Genomic DNA, 17,712 nt, shown 5'->3' with positions numbered 1-17,712 from the left:
CCAAGAATATTTTTCTTGATGCTTTTCAGATTCATTATTCCTCCCCTTCCTTCCCCTCTCCGAATCGGCCTCCCTGTGCCCTGAAAGCTGTTTGCTTTCCTTCATCTTCTCGCCCCTCATCCCCTGGTCTTCCGGCTTCACGCTCAGTGATTTCCCGCCCGCGCTGCATTACTGGGCCACACCCGCTCCAGCTCGCTCCTTCCTCTGTGTGTGTGGAGTTGCCTCCCTGTGTGGGCAGGTGCTTCCTCAAGACTTTATAGTCTCCAGCTCTTCGGCGGCCCCAGGTCCCTGTGGTAGCGTTCCTTCATTTAAGTCACGGGGATTCGGATCTAGGGACGCAGAGCACGAACTGATCACCTTTTCCACCTGCCGCCCCTCACAGATGCAAGAAGAAGGTTCCGGCCAGCAAGCGCTTCACCATCCACAGAACGTCCAACGTCTTAACCCTCTCCCTCAAACGCTTTGCCAACTTCAGTGGGGGAAAGATCACGAAGGTGAGTGTTCACTACAGTGTCCAGTCAGCTCGGTCGGCCGCCTTTAAAGAATACAGGTTCCATGGGGCGCCTGGGGGGCCTCAGTCGGTTGGGTGACCGACTTCGGCTCAGGTCGTGATCTCGCGGTTCCTGGGTTCAAGCCCCGCGTCAGGTTCTGTGCGGACGGCTCAGAGCCTGGAGCCTGCTTCGGATTCTGTGTCTCCCTCTCTTTCTGCCCCTCCCCTGATCACGCTCTGTGTCTCTCTGTCTCTCAATAATAAATAAACGTTTAAAAAAAAAAAAAGAATGCAGGTTCCAGGCTCTGCCCCTGAGCCAGTGACTTATAGTCTCAGGAAGACAGGGCTTAAGAGCCTGCGTTTTTGTAGAATCTTCGAGTGATTGTTATTTTTTTATCTTTTTATTTTATTATATCAAAGTGAGTCATTTATTTTAAAAAAATGTTCTTATAGTTTATTTTTGAGAAAGAGAAAGCGCAGGGGAGGGGCAGAGAGAGAGAATCCCAAGCAGGCTTTGCACCACCTGTGAAGAGCCCGATATGGGGCTCGAACCCATGAACCGTGAGATTGTGATCGGAGCCGAAATCAAGAGTCAGATGCTTAACCGACTGAGCCACCCAGGCGCCCCATAAGCCTTTTATTTTTTAACTTAATTTAATTTTACTTTACTTATTTTTAAGTTTATTTATTTTGTGAGAAAGCACGTGAACTCACAAGTGGGGGAGTGCCAGAGAGAGGGGGAAAAAGAGGGAACCCCAAGCAGGCTCTGCACTGTCGGTGGGGCCCAAACTCACGAACTGAAATCATGACCTGAGCCAAAATCAAGAGCTGGACGCTTAACTGACTGAGCCTCCCGGGAGCCTCTATTTTATTTCATTAACTTTTTAAAGTAATCTCTATGCTCAACATGGGGCTTGAACCCACAACCCCGAGATCGAGAGTCAAGTGCTCTCCAAGCTGAGCCAGGCCGGTGCCCCTGCACGATGGCGTTTTTAAAGGAAGATGTCATGTCATAAAAGCGGTTAGAGCTGATGATGTGGTTTGGGGAGGACACTTACCTGAGCCTCAGTTTCCTTGCTGGCAGTGATGCGGTGATGGGGGCTGACTTAGAGCACCATTTCCCAAACTTGTGTTCTGCACAATGTGCTGTGTGTTTACAAAAGACCGTATTTTGTACATACAACTGTGTTGTACTTTGAAAGCATCTGCCCAGCTGAGTTTGGGAACTGCCAAGCTGCAGTTCAGCAATTCTTTGGAATTACAGGCCTTCTCAGAGCCTTTATTAATAAGCTGTGTTGCATTTTGAATTTCCAAGAGGGGACTTAGGTTATGAAGGGTTTTCTGAAGTTAATTGTTTGGGATCCGGTCATTCATTCATTCATTTTACTCACACTTAATGTGCTTACGTCGTACCGTGCCATCAGTGCTCTGGGAAGTCGGCGGGACTTAGCGGTAAATGAGATCGTCGTGGTTTTGCCCCGAAGAGCTCATATTTCACCTTAGTATGTCCCGGAACTAGTTTTCCATCAGAAAACTGTTTGATCTGGGGGCCCATATCTGGCAGGATTGGATGGGGGCCCGTGAGCTTAGTGTGTGTTGAGTTTGTTGAGATTCCGAGTTTGTCATTTTCAGCTCAGGTCACGGTCTCGTGGTCCGAGCCCCTTGTCAGGCTCTGCACTGGTGGCTGATGGCTCAGAACCTGCTTGGGATTCTGTCCCTTCTCTGTCTCTGCCCCTCCCTCTCTCTCCCTCAAAATAAATAAGTAAACTTTTCTTTTTTTTTAATTTCTCTTTAAAAAAGAAAAGTACATATTCCAGGTCTCTAATGGTAGAAAGCTCCGAAACAGAGCTGATAGACGGCGACAGAAATCACAACAGTGGGTATTTGAGATGCAGTATTTCCCGGGGTACGAGGCTTCCGGCTTGATGTCCGTGTCTCGATAGGAATATGGGTCAGTACGCATTTGTCAGACTCCGCTCCGTGGTTCACACTACATAACTCGTACTTCATTTTTAAAAGCGTCTGTTGTGTATAGGCAGAGATGCAGGTAAATCTATCATTCAGAGGTAATTTTGTTTTTCAGAGAGACAGAGAGAGAGAGGGAGCCATGAGCGGGGCAGGGGTGCAGAGAGAGAGAGTGAGGCATGAGCAGGGCAGAGGTGCAGAGAGAGAGAGAGTGAGGCATGAGCGGGGCAGGGGTGCAGAGAGAGAGAGGGAGTGAGGCATGAGCGGGGCAGGGGTGCAGGGAGAGAGAGACTTAAGCAGACTCCATGCCCAACATCAAGCACGGGGCTCGATCCCACAAACTGTAAGAATGACCTGAGCCTTGTTTCAAAAAAAAGGCGGGGGAGGGGGCCCCTGGGTGGCTCAGTCGGTGAAGCGTCCGACCTCGGCTCAGGTCATGATCTCACAGTCCATGGGTTTGAGCCCCGCATCAGGCTCTGTGCTGACAGCTCGGGGCCTGGGGCCTGCTTCAGATTCTGTGTCTCCCTCTGTCTCTAGCCCTCCCCCGTTTGCACTCTGTCTTTCAAAAATGAGCAAATGTTAAAAAAAAAAAAAAAAAAGAATGACCTGAGCCAAAGTCAAGAGTCAGATGCTTAACCAACTGAGCCACCCAGGTGCCCCTCAGAGATAATTTGTGAAAATACTTCCCAGTGGAAAATTGTCAAATTTGAAATAAATTCTGGCATGAGACCTCTGTCCCGATGCACTTGGTTCTGGTTTTGACCTACTGTGACAGTGGGCTCCGTGGAGTGAGCACCGTTTTCTCTGAAGACGCAGACCGGGCCTTCGCCTCCCTGATCCCCCCCCCAGTGTTCCTTACGGTGGCGTGGAGGGCACGAGCTATTTCTCTCGCCTTACGCTGGGGGCCCACGCAGGGAGAGATGGTAGTCCAGGCGTCACTCGACGGGACGATAAAATAGTTTCACGTCGGTCGGATGGAAGACGCTCTTCTCTGCGTCCTGTATTTTCACCCTTGGCTAAGGGGCTCTTGCCACAGCGTTGCCACGTGGCCTGGTTGCCCCCCGGTTGTCAGAGACCAGCCGATCGTGCCTTTTACGTAGTTGTGGGTGGAGGGGGCGAACTGACCTCCTCTCACTGATGAATTTCCGTCGCCTTGTCTGGGCTTTTCCTTCAGGATGTAGGCTACCCGGAATTCCTGAACCTCCGTCCGTACATGTCCCAGAGCAGCGGCGAGCCCGTCATGTATGGGCTGTACGCGGTCCTCGTGCACTCTGGCTACAGCTGCCACGCGGGCCACTACTACTGCTACGTGAAGGTCAGTGCTCCGTGTTCAGGTGCGTCGGCGGCCGGTGGTGGCGCGTGCTCTGCTCCTGGGGGCAGGTGTGCCGTGCCCGTGGGTGCACGTCCACGTGGGGCCTCTGCAGAATGTGTGCTCGTGGAAGGTGGCCACGTTTGTGGCTGCGTTCCGGTCCCTTTGGTGCTTCAGCGAATGGAGGGCAAAGATGTGTTTAGAACCCGTCGCGCCAGGATCTGTGGCGTCCTTGGACTTGGGCTGAGACTCCAGGGGGAGGCTTGCTCCAGCAGCCTGGAGGCGGCTCAGGATGGCCGGGTGTTGGTGGGAGGTGCTGTGCAGATCAGACCCTAGACGGCCTTGCACCAGGGGGGAGCGGGGATTCGGGGCGAGAGCAACGCTGGACATTTTAACACGAGGTCATTGACAGCACACGGGTATACATGGCAGTTAACAGCAGATTGTTTTTTATGTTTATTTATTTTTGAGAGCGAGAAGGACAGAGCGTGAGCAGGGGAGGGGCAGAGAGCGAGGGAAACAGAGAATTTGGAGCAGGCTCCAGGCTCTGAGCTGTCAGCACAGAGCCTGATGCGGGGCTCGAATTTGTGAACCGTGAGATCGTGACCTGAGCTGAAGTCGGACGCTCAACCGACTGAGCCACCCGTTTATTTATTTTTGAAAGGGAGAGACAGAGTGTGAATGGGGGAGGAGCAGGGAGAGAGGAAGACACAGAATCCAAAGCAGGCTCCAGGCTCAGAGCTGTCAGCCCAGAGCCCAACACTGGGCTCGAACCCACGAACTGTGAGATCACAACCTGAGCTGAAGTCGGACGCTCAACCAACTGAGCCCCCCAGGCGCCCCTAACAGCAGATTTTTTTATTTCCTTCTTTCAAAGATACGGCTTACAGAACACGTGTTGATTGTTTCGTTTTGTGTCGTTTCCTCCCACACCCTGTGCCGCTCCAGGCAAGCAACGGACAGTGGTACCAGATGAACGATTCCTCGGTCCGTTCCAGCAACATCAAGGTGGTTCTGAACCAGCAGGCCTACGTGCTCTTCTATATGCAGTGAGTCCTTTTGCCCCCCGCCGTCTGTGAGCCCGTCTCCTCTGCTGTGGGCCGCGGGCTCCCGCGTGCACGTGACGGTGGGCTGCGCGGGCGGGCAGTGTGCAGGGGGGAGCATCCGCCAGGAACTGCTCCTTTAGACCCGCCTGCCTGGCCGTCATGACAGCGGCTCCCTCTGGGGGGGCCAGAGCAGGACTCCACCTGCTCCGCGTTGAATACAAGTGGGGGAGTTGCCTATTATTTTCTGTTGCTGCCCCAGATGCCATGTGTCGTGTCTGGACGGTGGCCGCAGTGGGCACTGGAGCATGTTGGCAGAGGGTGGAGGCCGCAGCGGGGCCCCTTCTCTTGGGGCCGGTTGTCCCCGACTTAGAGGTCGGAGGACGTGGAGACTGTAGGCATTTTTGCTGCCTCGTCCGCGTCCTGCTGAATTTGAACGCAGTGATTGAGTGGGGCGGGGTGGGGGGGGGGGGGTCCTCTGGCTTTCTGGTGAAGCGAGAATTCAGTCTCGGAAGGGCTCTGACCCTGACGTGCTCCCTGCCTGTGCCGAGCGGACATCCGAGGCTGTGTGACGGCCGCCGTGGTGTAAGGGGGGGTGAGAGCTCAGAGAACCAGACCGTGTTCTTCCTCTGACAGAATCCCGGGCTCTAAGAAGAGTCCTGACGGCTCCCTCCCCAGGACGGCATCCTCCGCTCCCGGCCGGGCAGGTGTGGTCGCCGACCGCTTCAGGAAGAATGTTGGCAACGGGACTCTTTGCTCCCCGCTGACCGGAAAGGTACTTGTTTAAGAGGATGTGAGTTTACGCAGCGCCCCTAGAGTTGCCTGCGCCCCTAGGGGGTCCTGGGGCCCCCAGCGCTCTTCACGCTCAGAATCCGGCCCGATGGCAGGAGAGCTCGGTTTGTCCTGTTTTATTCCGTGTTCTCTCTTAAACTGGTCACGGGCTGACACTGGGTGAGGGGCGGAAGGGACAGCGAGGAGAAACCCTGAGCCAGCGAGCGAGTCAGGCTGTAGCTCCGCGTGCCCCTCAGACCAGCTGCCGCGCACAAGTGCGGTGACGGGCTCGCCAAGCGTGTCCTCGCTTCCGGGAAGGCGTCATTTTTGTCTCCACGTCTTAATGTTGGAAATGTGAGCGGTTTCTAGCAATGTTAATTTCCTGCTTTTGATAATCCTGCTGTGATCAGGTTAAGAAAACATCCGTGTTCTGAGGAATATACACGGCCGTTTTTAGGAGCGAGGGGACATCATGTCTAAAACGTATTGAGGTGGTTAGGAAACGTCATACGTGTACGTGTGCGCACGTACGGATATGCGGAGGGAGAGAGCGAGCGAGAGATCTAATGTGGAAAAACGTTAGCAATTAGGAAATACCCTCCTTTTCAAGTTATTTTTGTGTAATATTTGAATTTTTCTACTGAAAACCAGTCGTACTGACCAAAGTAGCGAGGGATTTCCTTACCGTAACATCGTCTGTCGTTGAGAAACAGATCTGTCCTTTCTGTCGACCACTTCTGTGAACCTTCCCCTTCGGTCTGAAGATCAAATCCAAACGCAGGCTGCCGGGAGGTGGGGGCCCTTCGCAGTCTGCGGGGGTCTGGTCATTTTTGCAGATCTGTGTTTCCCTGCCAACACGTGAGAATTAGAAGCGTTGGGCTGACCTAGCAAAGAAAGGCCATGACCTGTGGCCCAGACCAGGAGTCGTAAGCCTCAGCTGTGCTCAGAAACACCGAAGGGAGGGGCGGGGTGTCGTTCCGGTCCGCCCACAGGGCCACGCGCCTCAGCATCATGAAGATAACATTCCATACATACTGCAATTGACAAAATCCTTTTCACTTTATTTTTTATTTTAGAGCACGACTAGGGGAGAGGGGCGGGGGGAGGGAGAGAGCATCTTAAGCAGGCTTCGCGCTCAGCGTGGAGCGCGACACGGGGCTCGACCCCACAACCCTGGGATCATGACCTGATCCAAAATCAAGAGTCAGATGCTCAACTGAATGAGCCACCCAGGTGCCCCCAAAGCCATTTTATTTTAAATAACATTCTGTAGGTTACGTAAATGTCAGTGCCCCATCAACGAGGAGGTCTTGCAGTGCAGTGGGAAGACATGTACTCTTTGCAAAGAATGTGAATAAAGGATAAATCGTTGTCGAGCGTAGACACAAAAGAGAGGAAAACCCAGAAGATAAGAGAAGTGCATGTTCGGTAAACTTCCAGAAGAGGGAAGACTTTGTAAGAGAGAAAACCTCGAAAAACAAATCATAAATTGGGTAAACTAACATTTGAAGTTTTGAGCGTGAGATGTTAGAAAAAAAGAAACGACAAAGCGTCTAAAAATTTGTGCAGCAAATCCTGCAAAAGGTGAACGTTCCTCACGCACAGAGGACCCGGGCTGGTGACGTGTCAGAGCGTACGAGTGTTAACGGTAGTAAGAGCCGGCAGCGGTTTGAAATTAGCGAACATTCTGAGAAGGACCCGGTAGCTCTTGCTGGTGAGAGTTTGGTAAATGCGTCGGCAGCGTGCCTCAGAATTCACGGATAGTGCTCCCGGCCTCGGAATTCCGTCCCGAAAACACGAGCACCGAGCAGTAAGGAGGGAAAAGGTCTGGTCTTTTGGTGGTTCATTCGGCCAGCAGTTGTAAGCTCGGACTCCTAGACCTGAACCAGGCGGGCGGTGAGGCCAGCAGGCTGCAGACACCAGCCTCGCGGAGCATTTAAACCAGGGACGGCACGGACGCCGCTGCGAGGAGTCTAGAGGAGGAGTTGGGGTGCCCGGAAGGGTACCCGGAACCCCATGGCGCGGTTCGTTTCCGCTGCAGCGGGAGGCAGGGCAGCTTGTGTAAACTGTTCACCGAGGTGCTTGCTGGGCACACAGGAAGACCTTTACTGAGAGGAGTGACGATGCTTCGGGAAGGGCGCAGGTGGGCCCGGACGCCCCCGTGCGGGCCAGAAGCCCTCGGGAGGCAGGGCGGCCGGAGGGGATGCCAGCGTGTCCACCTGTGCTGACGTTTAGCCGAGGGGTGCGGCTCGGGTACATGTTTTTTTTTACTTTACGCTTTTTTGTATTTCTTGACTCCTGATGAAAACGTCCTGCTTTCAGTAAAGGTGACCATAAAGATCCCCACGTGTGCACGACTCACAAAATCCCACCACCGTTCAGAGAAGCAACAGCGTCCTTACCGTGTGTCCCCCCAGATAATCTGTCTTGAATTGCTTGGCAGGGACCCTGCCTGCCTCTGACGGTGCCTTGACCTCGCGGGGGGAGCCGCCGGCCCACGCTCCCTCCCGGGTGTCACCGTGTCCCCTGCGCCCTCCCGGGTGTGACCGTGTCCCCTGCTTGCTCTCCTCCAGCGACTGGACCCCGCGGCGCTGAAGAAGCTGCAGGCCACTGAGGAGCTCGGCGTGCTTGTTTCCAGAAACGGCTCTGTGTTGGGTCTGAAGTCTCAGAATGGATACGTTCCTCCAAAGCCACCCTTGGGGTCCCCTTCCCCCCGACTCTCCAAAACGCCCCCCAACACTCCGACCATTCTGGATGAGCCCGGAAAGAAAGTCAAGAAGCCGACTCCCCTGCACTTCGTGTCCCCGTCACGCAGAGCTTCTCAGGGGCTCCACGGTACCAGCACCGGCAGCGGCAGCAGGGGCGAGGGCCACAGGCCTGGCTCCTGGGACGGCAGGGCTGCTGCCCCCTCTACCTCACCCAGGCTCCCGGCCGGAGTGACTGCCAGCGGGCCCGCGGCGGGCAGCGAGCGTCCCGAGCCCGACAGGAGGGGTTCCGGGGGTCCCAGCCCGGAGCACTCCGCCAGCAGCGACCCCACCAAGGCCCCCCCAACGCCCGAGAGCGGAGCCGCCCCCTCGGGTGATTCTCAGGGAACAAACCCCAGAGCGCTGCCGGGCGGAGAGGACTCCAAGGCGGCGAAGCCCAAGCCCCCCGTCCTGAGCACCACCGCCACTGAGCCCGCAAGCATCATGTCTCCTCCACCAGCCAAAAAACTGGCCCTTTCTGCCAAGAAGGTGGGTGTGTGAGGGTCTCGCCGCAGGAAGTGTGTCTGTAGAGTTCAAAGAGCAGGTTTGGTGCTGGTCTTGGGGGTGGGGGTTGTGGTGGGGCCTTTGGCCCCCCCCTCGACCGGGGGAACAGAGTGGTTGTGGGCACTCGCAGGATGCACGGGGCCGTCCCGGGCGCGGGCGGGGGCCCGGGGGACGCTGGTGTGATAATACTGCGTGTGGCCGTCGGGGGTCGGGGCGAGGTGGCGGTCCCCCGGATCCGTCCGTAGGCAGGATCTCCCGCGGAAGCCTCGGGGAGGACGCGGCAGGTGCGGTGGGCGGACGGGATGCGGGCGGGCTGCACCTCTGCGTGTAGCACGAAGCTCGAGGATGCGACTGTTGTGCTGAGACTTTTGCTTCAATTTCCTTCCTTTTCTCCTTTTTGTTTCTAACCAAAAACACTTCTGGTTCTCTTCTACCATTCCCCACCCCCACCTCCCTCTGTTTTGTCCCCTTCTGTGTCCCCTCATCCTTCTTTCTGGGCTCTTTCATTTTTACTTTCCGTTTGTGTTTATTTTCATTCTTGTTTTCCCTCTTCGCTCACGGCAACCTCTTTTAGACCACCAAGTTTTTATTTATGTCAATAACTGCAGGCCAGCACCCTGCGGAGGGCAGCCGGCAATGACCTCCGTCCACCCCTCTCACCATTGTCCGACCTCACCTACCCCAGGAAAACCACTCACCCGGTCGCCGCCTCCGCCTGGCCTGTCGGTGCCATCAGGTGAGCCGTGGGCGCGGGCCCTGCAGGCCGGCTGCTCCTCCCCTGTGCTTAGCGTGTGCTTGGCTGGTGAAGACTCACCAGGTCTCCAGCCTTGCGGGATGGACGGTGTTGTGCAGCTGGACAGGTACAGGGCGTATCCCGCACCGACTTCTCCCTGTTTTCTCGGTTTCTATCTGGCAAAGGAGCCCTGGCCGGTCAGAGGCGGCCTGGTCTCTGCCACACTGATGTTTGTTTTTTTTTTACTGGTCTTCGTTTTCCGGCTGTCTGCCGTGTCCATGTGGTGACGGTGACGTGCCTGTGGTCCCTCCCCAGCCTCATGACGGGACCGCACAGGAGAAGAGGAAGGCGGGAGTCCCAGAAGGACCCTGCGTGGACTCATTTCTGTGAGCCCACCGAGGGGTGTCTTTTTGCCGCCGGTGTCGTTTTGTGCGTCCCCCCGATGCCCCCCGAGCGGGCTCCCCGGGCCGTCTGGGCTCGCTGGCCTCTGGAGCTCCGGGCAGGCGTCCAGAGCGGGAGGTGTGGCTCTCTGGGGGGGTGTGTTCAGGTTCCGCGCCGACGCGTCTCCCAGCCTGTTAGGCACGGGGTGCGGGTGTCCCTCAGGGTGTCGAGTGGTAGGAAGCGGAGTTGCCGATGCGCCCGGTCGCCCGGGGAGGGAGGGAAGGAGGCAGCTGGGTGAGGCCGGGACATGGTGCTGGTAGTTTGGTGTCCTCCCCACCCCCCGGCCGCCCCGGGGATGGTGTGGTCAGCCGCGTGTTCCCGCCACCCAGCCTCGCCCGCCCTCGTGCTCGGGCTGGACCCGGCACAGTGCTTTTGCAGCGGGTAGGTCCTTAGACTCTTAAGGCGTTTGCCGTGCGTTTCTTACTCTTTCTCTGACGCGCAGCTTTTTCATGACATTTGCCAGGGGGCGCGGGAAATGGCGTCGGTAGTTCCCTTTGTCCAGCTCACAGTCTGTTCCGGTGTAGGGGACAGCTTCCTGTTTGCTGCCATGAGCCTTCCCGGCAGGCTTTGTCGTCACTCAGTCCCGAATGAGAACAGTGAGGCCCACAGAGGTTAGCTGTCTTGGGACCCTGCCGCCGGCAGGAGGTGGGCCAGAGAGTCTGGCGTGAGGGAGCCCCCGTTCCTGCCCCGTCCCCGTCTAGCCACGGGGTCTGCTGTAGAGTCTGTTCCCCTGATTTCCCAGAGCCCCCCAAATTGGGGAGTCCTGGTACCCGACCCCTAGGCCTGCACCGGCCCTCCCTGTGAGGCTGGCGTCCTGGGCATGAACATCGCGAGGCTCGCGGGGAGCTTAGCGAAGCTGCTTCTCCCAGCACACTCGTGTTGAAAATTAGCAACAGGAGGGGCGCCTGGGGGGCTCAGTCGGTTGAGCGTCCAGCTTTGGCTCAGGTCACGATCTCAACGGTTCGTGGGGTTGAGCCCCACATCGGGCTCTGTGCTGACAGCTCGGGGCCTGGAGCCTGCTTTGGATGCTGTGTCTCCCTCTCTCTCTGGCCCTCCCCCGCTCACACGCTGTCTCTCTCTCTCCCAATAATAAGTAGACGTTAAAAAAAATTTTTTTTTTAATTAATACCAAGAACTTGCAAAAATACTTCAAACCGTCTGGTGATAGGGACAAAGAGATATGTTACGACTTTTATTAACTTTGACCTTCGGTGTATTTGCGTTTTCTCGTGAGTCTCCCTTCTCACTCGCTACGTATGACCAACGTACGTCTAAGGTTGACAGCGGGGAAAACCACCTGAAAGGGAAGGGGGCCGAGGGTGGGTGGGAAGGGCCCGGCTGTGCATCAGAGCAGCGTGTCCTCACAGGGCGTTCTCACCTGCTCCCAGACCATCCAGCCGTCCGAAGCTCCCCGTCGGCCCCTGCTCGTCACTGTCCAGTAGCCCCCGACCCCTCGGGACATCAGACCCACAGAGCTGCTCCTCCGCCTCTGCTCCCCTGCCTCAGGTCAACGGGGGCTTCTGGGCCCCTCCACACCAGCTGCCGGAGGCCAGCAAGCCCCCCCGGAGCCTCTGTAAGAAGAGGAAGAGGAACCGGAGGGGAGAGACGCAGGGGCGGGGCTCAGAGACATGCGTGGCGGCCGCAGCCCCTCCCGGGAAGAGGAGAAAGAAGAAGGGAAAACGCGCGGAGGCCGTGGACGCCTCCCACCTGCAGGAGGGGCAGGTGCAGAGGCAGCACCGGGGCCTCGAGCGCAGGAAGGAGGGCCGGGCGGAGGTGCCCGTGGACCGCCTGGAGGAGGAGGGCGGACGGCAGCAAGAGAACGGCCAGCAAGCGGGGTGCGTGGACGACGGCCACCACGTGAGCGGCAGGAAGAGGAGGCGGGAGGGAGCCCAGGGCCTCGGCGCCGAAGACGGCCTCCCGCAGGACCCACCGTGGCACAGGTGAGCGCAGGGAGCCAGGCGGCCCCCCACCCCGCCAGCGACACGGTCCGACCCAGGTGGGTGTCATCTGGCAATACAGCCTGCCGACCAGGCTTCTAGGACGCGGCCGCGTCGTCAGGTGTCTCGCCGGGGCGGTGAGCGGGCGGCATTGTTCCAGAGCCGGCTGGCGTGGTGCGTGCCCCCAGGCGGCACGTCATCCGGCCTGTACGACTTGCCCGGGTCGGTTGCAGTTATGGGCTTTTCTCCCCGACCGTGGCCTCGGACAGCTAGCACGCTCTGTCCTGCTCACGTCGGGGGGTGGGGGGGGCGGTTTCTCACGGGGGGCTCTTCCGCACAGTTAGGCGTCTGCCATCTGGGAGTTCCGGGGCGAGAGAACCCCCACTCTCACTCCCCGTTTGCTCAGAGCTGACTGTTGACTGACTTCCCGGCAGCTGTCCTCTCTTGGATGTCACCGAGTCAGAGGCCAGTGCAGCATCTCCAAGGAAAAAGAAAAAGAAAAGAAGGCAGCAGGAGTCACGGCAAGAAGTACAAGAGAACGAGCTCCCCGAAGCCTGCAGGGGCGAGACGCAGAGGGGCCCTGCCGTCCCTGGGAGCCAGCCCTCACCGGCCGTGAACGGCAGGCGGCCCGGGGACCGAGCAGGTGTGCACCCGCCGAGGAAGGGGAGCCGGGGGCTGGGCCCGGGCCGCGTGGCTGTACATCCGGGAAGGGGACCGCAGGGGAAGGGGGCTGGGCCCAGGCCTGCTGTATTCCAGAGGCAGGTGCGGTGCAGGGGGAGGGGCCAGGACGAAGACCTCTTACCTCTGCTCTGTCCCCGTGGGCAAGCCGCCTGCCCTGGGGGTCACTGCCTCCCCATCCGGACAAGCACTTGGCTGTAACTCCTCCGGAGAAGCAGAGAGGTATACGCGTGTGCTTCTCCACGTTCTGGGAATACCGTGTTTCTCCCGATTCAGGGCTCTTCCTGCCTGAACTTTCCCGTCAGGATGAGTCCTGGGCCATCCAGCCTAGAGTTCCTCCGTGACTCTTGAACTTGGAGTGTCGGCCTGTGTTTATACTTGGCCATTTCTGAAGATCACGTGGCCTCTTGCTGCCCGGGTGCCCAGTGTTTCGGCTGTTCCCCAGGCCTTAAACGCCCGTGGCTCAGCACCTCCTCTGGCTTTTGTTTCCTTGCTCCCTCAGAGCTGGCCAGCCTCAGCTGGGTGCTCCTGACACAGCGTGTCCGCTAAGCGAAGGGTAGAGAAGGTCACCCCTGCTCTGGAAGGGACCCGGCAGGCGGCAGACTCCGTGAGATCTGCTCTGCCGCCTGGGGATCCAGTTACGTTCGTGCTTTTGGGGGCGAGCGGGCTGCTGGGGAGCGCCGTGTGTTTGTCCAGCCCCTGAGAAGCGAATCTGGCTGGGCGTTGATTACCGTGGGAAGCGCTACCACGAGGCCGTGACGAATAAGGCGGCCAGCGTGTCGAGAAAACGTCCGCACGGAGGTGGCCGCGGAGCAGCCTGGCCGCGGTCGTCAGACCCCGGCTTGCTCTGTCAGCACGCCGAGCACGTGGAGACGGTGCTCGGGCCTCAGGGCCCACCGCCCGGCGCAGGTGCCCCCGCGGCCCCTCGTCTGTTTGCTTCCCATCCCGAATATCACAAGGCTGGGCTTCGTGGGCAAGGGCCTTCACGGCCGGGAGACGGGGAGAGCGTTGCGGTAGCTCAGCGGGACCACTGGCCCGGGCCGTGCTGTGGAGCAGGGCAGGAGGCTGCAGAGGGCAGCGGGCACTGGCCGAGGGGCACCGCGCTCGGGACACGAGCCCACAGTTCATGGGGTCACTGACGAAGTGGAGGCCAGGAGAGCAAGGTCCGCTTTGTGCTGAGGGAAGGGAATCCGTTCTGGCAGCTGTAGGCAGAGGAGCTCGGGCAGAGGTTGGGACCAGGCAGACATCGTTTCTAGAAGCCTGAGGAGGGGTGGTCAGAGCCGTCAGTACCCAGGTGTCCGTGGTGGCCTGGCCGTGCCGGGACGGGGCTGAGAGACCGCCTCCCCGGAAGCTGAGGTGATGCTGGTGCTTTGTGGTTCCCTCCGGTTCCGGCCCCTCATTTCTGGCCCCTTCCCTGGAGGAGGCGCCGGTTCCCACAGTGGGGTGCTGGGGTTTTGGTCTTTTCCGAGAGTCGGGGTGGTCGGTGGCCCATCTGTGGAGAAGCAGTCGGGTTCTTCGTGAGAGGCAGACAGGGTGTTTGTCTGATTGTAGGGCAGGCACGGGCTCCTCGCGTGTCCTGGGTCCGAGATGGGGAGGCCGACGTGCTCCAGGAGCTGCTTGAGTATTCCTCAGATAAAGCCTACGGGAGGAAAGGTACCGGTTTTGAGCCCGGGCAGCGCAGAGGTCTCAGATGGGCCCTGGGGTCACGATCCTGGGGCGCGGGAATTGCTGGGCTCCAAAGATGAGCCGAGGAGTGTCCGTTCAGAACTGGTCCCTGGGGGCGGGGAGAGCAGACCCTGTGCCCCTGGGCGGCGCGGGCCGGGCGGGCACGGGTTGGAGGGAAACATCCGGCGCCTGAGACCTCTGGTAAACAAGGGCGTGGGTCTGAAAGGGACTAACTGCAGGCTGACGATGCAGAGCCAAGGACGTCTGCATGGAAGTCACGGAACCCCTGACTGTCCTGCTCGCTGCGGGCCCCTCTGCCCTCCCCCGTCCTTCTCTGCATGTCCGTTTCACCAGAGGGTGGCACTCGAATGTTTGAGTGTATCAGGAGTAGGCCCATCCCTGTCTACACCGTGTTCTGGAAGCCGGTGCACAGAGGTGTCTGTTTTGCAGTGTTGACGTGGGACGGCGAGGTGTCGGCCGTCAGTCAGGACGCCATTCAGGACAGCAGATGGGCCCGCGCGGCCACGGTGATCGACGACTGGGACGAAGAGTTCGATCGAGGGAAGGTACGGGGTGTGCTCGTGGCCAGCGTGGCGGGGTGCTCGTTGTGGCCCCGCTGAGGCCTGGCTCAGGGAGGACTAGGCCCTTTGGGGCGGTTGGAAGTGGCAGTGGCCTCGTGAAGTCGTCCGGGACGGCGGGAGGTGGGCTGCTGGGCTCGATGCCGGCCTGGCCGCTCTGAACGTGGCGTGGCCACGGACGAGGCGTCTGTCCCCCGCTGCTTTGTTCCTTCCCCAGCAAGGTGGGGACAGTGGGGACGCCTCCCGCGGGCTGCACGAAGAGAAAGCCTGTCGATTTGGTGGCATTTGAGATCCGTGTGGCCCCCCCCCGCAGTAAGCCTTCACGAGGGGCTGCGGAACGGGGACGAGCCCTTTTTGGGAATTGTGACGCGTGCGGTTTCTTGACGCAGGAAAAGAAAGTGAAAAAGTTCAAGAAAGAGAAGAAAAGAACCTTCAACGCCTTCCAGAAACTTCAGAGTAGACGGAACTTTTGGTCTGTGACTCACCCAGCTAAGGCTACCAGCCTCAGTTACCGCCGCTGAGTTTGCTGCTGTCGAGATGGGTCAGTGTGTGTGTGTGTGTGTGTGAGAGTAGCGGATGTCAGTGTGGGGTTCTGGGCTGTGTCTGGTGCATATGCGTGTGTGTGGTGACGTGTGTGTTAAGTGTGGGGGTTGTGTGATGAGGTGTAAGGGTGGGGGATGTAGTGCATGTGCGCGGGACAGAGCTGGCTCCGTCTGATGTCACGTGCTGACTGGTGTGGACACGCCCTCCGGGACGTTGGCGGGAGTCCCAGGCTCTCCTTTCTCGTCAGGAGCAATGTCCTTTGCCCCACAGCCTCCGGAGACGAGGTGTCCTTCCTGGGTCCTGTCCGTCTGAGCTGAGAGCAGCCTCGCCGAGGACTTTGTGCCCTGTGGCCGCCAGGCCAGCACCGCAAGCCCGCCGCAGGAGGACGGCCCACGGAGGCCCTGGGCTTCTTTGGATCGGGACCTCTGGTGTCACGGCGTGAGCCGCACGGTGACGCGTAGAGCGGGTGGCAGCACGCCGGGCTGGCGGTGCTTGTGGCCCGCGGGGGACGCGGGGGAGGACGGCGGCCGCACCCCTCCCCGCGCATCCTCGGGCGAGAGGGCGAGACGTCCGTCCCTTGCTGCTGGCGGCCGGCGCTGCCGTCTGGTCCCGGCCTCCCCGTCTCTGCCGGGGGGGCTCTGTCTATGCCTTACGTGTCCCCTCAGAGGGTAAGCCCGAGGCCGCCGCCCACCGCACTCCTCCCTTTTCTGGAATCGGGGGCGGCCCTTCCGGTGTATCGTCCCCTGCGAGAGACTCTAGGCCGGCTCCGGGGAGCAGGGGCCTGGAGACGATGTGCCGACACGCCTGCCTTTCCGGCTGTTTATTCCGAGGTGGCTTTGCCATTCCTTCCCCTGCAGCTGCAGCGACCCGCGGGTCTTTATCGAGGTGGTGGTCTTGGGGTAGAACCCTTTTCTTTCGCTACTTAATAGAAGACTTTCGTTTTGACCAGGTCTGTGGCTTCCGTCAGCAATATATTTCCTTCCCCCAATACGCAATACCAGCTTTGTTTGCTCAATTTTGTGAGTGCTTTTGAATTTAGATGATTGTATGATTCGAGATCACTTTTTTATCTTGCTCAAGCTGTGCCTGCGACTTGTAATTTAATAAATGTGGGAAACCCTCAGTCGAGGTGGCGTTTTCCGGAGAACAGACACGTGACCCAGTAGTACAGGGCGTAGAGGTCAATCTTAGAGCGACTCCACGGAATACGTCTGCGCGTCCTTTCCTCTTGGGAACGTCCACGTGGAGGTGGGCTGACGTCTGGTGTGGACCTGTCCGTCCTTCGCGGCCTGAGGCCCGCCGATGCCCTTGTCCGGCACCCCTGTGCCACACTCTTCCCGAGCCTTGCCGCTTGCTCTGGGGCCGGGGGGGGGGATCAGAAAAAGCGTTACGTGTTTCACAGAGGGAGGTACGTTAATTTTTTCACGGAGGTAGTTGTGTTTGGTTTTCCTTTCTGTCCTTCTATTTCTCTTTGGAAAAGGTGGGAGAGTACTAATACCCTGGCCCGCTCTGGGGCTGCTTCTGGTCCCAGCAGGAAGCTTGGGTGCTGTGTCACCTGTGCGGGGGCCTTTTGCTTTTTCAGAGGACGGAACCTTGTTCGTAGATGAGGGTTGCTCCCCACCCCACCCCACCCCACCCCAGTCCCCAGTGTTCTATGGCCTTGTCATCTGCCCGTTTGGGGGGGGAAGACAAGGGCCTTTATGGGCAGGGCTTCCCCCCCCCCCCCATGCAGTGTTGACCTTCATTCTTGTATGGCCCTATTTTTCTGGAACGTTCTATAGTTGAAAAGGGAAGTTCATTGTCTGCAACACAGAATTTGTCTCTTTTCTTGCTCCCTCTTCAGACCAGGCTCTTCCCTCATCCACTGTGTAATTATGAAACCTTTTTCTAGGAAAACATGCCCGTTGTGTCTTGGGTGGTGCTGAGCACTGGCCTGTCTACAGCATTCATCACTGTTCGTAGGGGCAAGCCCTTTCCTCCCGCAGAAGGTCGTTAGCCACACTGGGAAGGGGAAAGGGTGAGCCCGGAAAGTCAGTCCAAACCCTAGGGGATGTATAAATATATAAATATATGTAAGTAACTAAAGCTTTTATATGATAGCAGTCACTTGGTTGACTTAGAACATGGGTTTAATTTAACTTTGTGTTTGGGGGGAAGGGTCCCCCTCTCCCATTGGTCCCGTGTGGCCTCACTCACCTGCCTTTTCCCGGTGGGCTCAGCCCACTGCGTCCCGTGCGCCACGCCTCCGCTCCCGGGGCTGAGGCGCCCCAGACGTTGCCAAGATCGGGTGCAATAAAACGAGTTTTTGTGA

At 58.4% G+C, this 17,712-nt stretch overlaps 1 protein-coding gene across 4 annotated transcripts in view; it reads left to right on the top strand.

Moving 5' to 3' along the window:
* The window catches only part of USP36 (ubiquitin specific peptidase 36), a 36,631-nt gene extending 18,919 nt beyond the window's left edge, over nucleotides 1-17,712 (top strand). Inside the window, exons 10-21 of one of the 4 annotated variants that reach the window (XM_053211724.1) lie at nucleotides 383-494; nucleotides 3,630-3,770; nucleotides 4,713-4,813; nucleotides 5,444-5,582; nucleotides 8,152-8,811; nucleotides 9,435-9,562; nucleotides 11,389-11,940; nucleotides 12,372-12,580; nucleotides 14,167-14,268; nucleotides 14,731-14,846; nucleotides 15,248-15,399; nucleotides 15,672-17,712. In XM_053211724.1, the coding sequence (XP_053067699.1) occupies nucleotides 383-494; nucleotides 3,630-3,770; nucleotides 4,713-4,813; nucleotides 5,444-5,582; nucleotides 8,152-8,811; nucleotides 9,435-9,562; nucleotides 11,389-11,940; nucleotides 12,372-12,580; nucleotides 14,167-14,268; nucleotides 14,731-14,846; nucleotides 15,248-15,379 (2,392 nt within the window). In that variant the 3' untranslated portion in view covers nucleotides 15,380-15,399; nucleotides 15,672-17,712. Of the gene's footprint in view, nucleotides 1-382; nucleotides 495-3,629; nucleotides 3,771-4,712; nucleotides 4,814-5,443; nucleotides 5,583-8,151; nucleotides 8,812-9,434; nucleotides 9,563-9,874; nucleotides 9,946-11,367; nucleotides 12,247-12,371; nucleotides 12,581-14,166; nucleotides 14,269-14,730; nucleotides 14,847-15,247; nucleotides 15,400-15,671 lie in introns of those variants that run through there. The other 3 variants (XM_027052580.2, XM_053211726.1, XM_053211725.1) reach the window with 3 other exon arrangements.

The sequence above is a fragment of the Acinonyx jubatus genome, chromosome E1, assembly GCF_027475565.1.
Source record: "Acinonyx jubatus isolate Ajub_Pintada_27869175 chromosome E1, VMU_Ajub_asm_v1.0, whole genome shotgun sequence".
NCBI classification, from domain to species: Eukaryota; Metazoa; Chordata; class Mammalia; order Carnivora; family Felidae; genus Acinonyx; species Acinonyx jubatus.
This window is presented reverse-complemented; position numbering and strand designations above follow the sequence as displayed.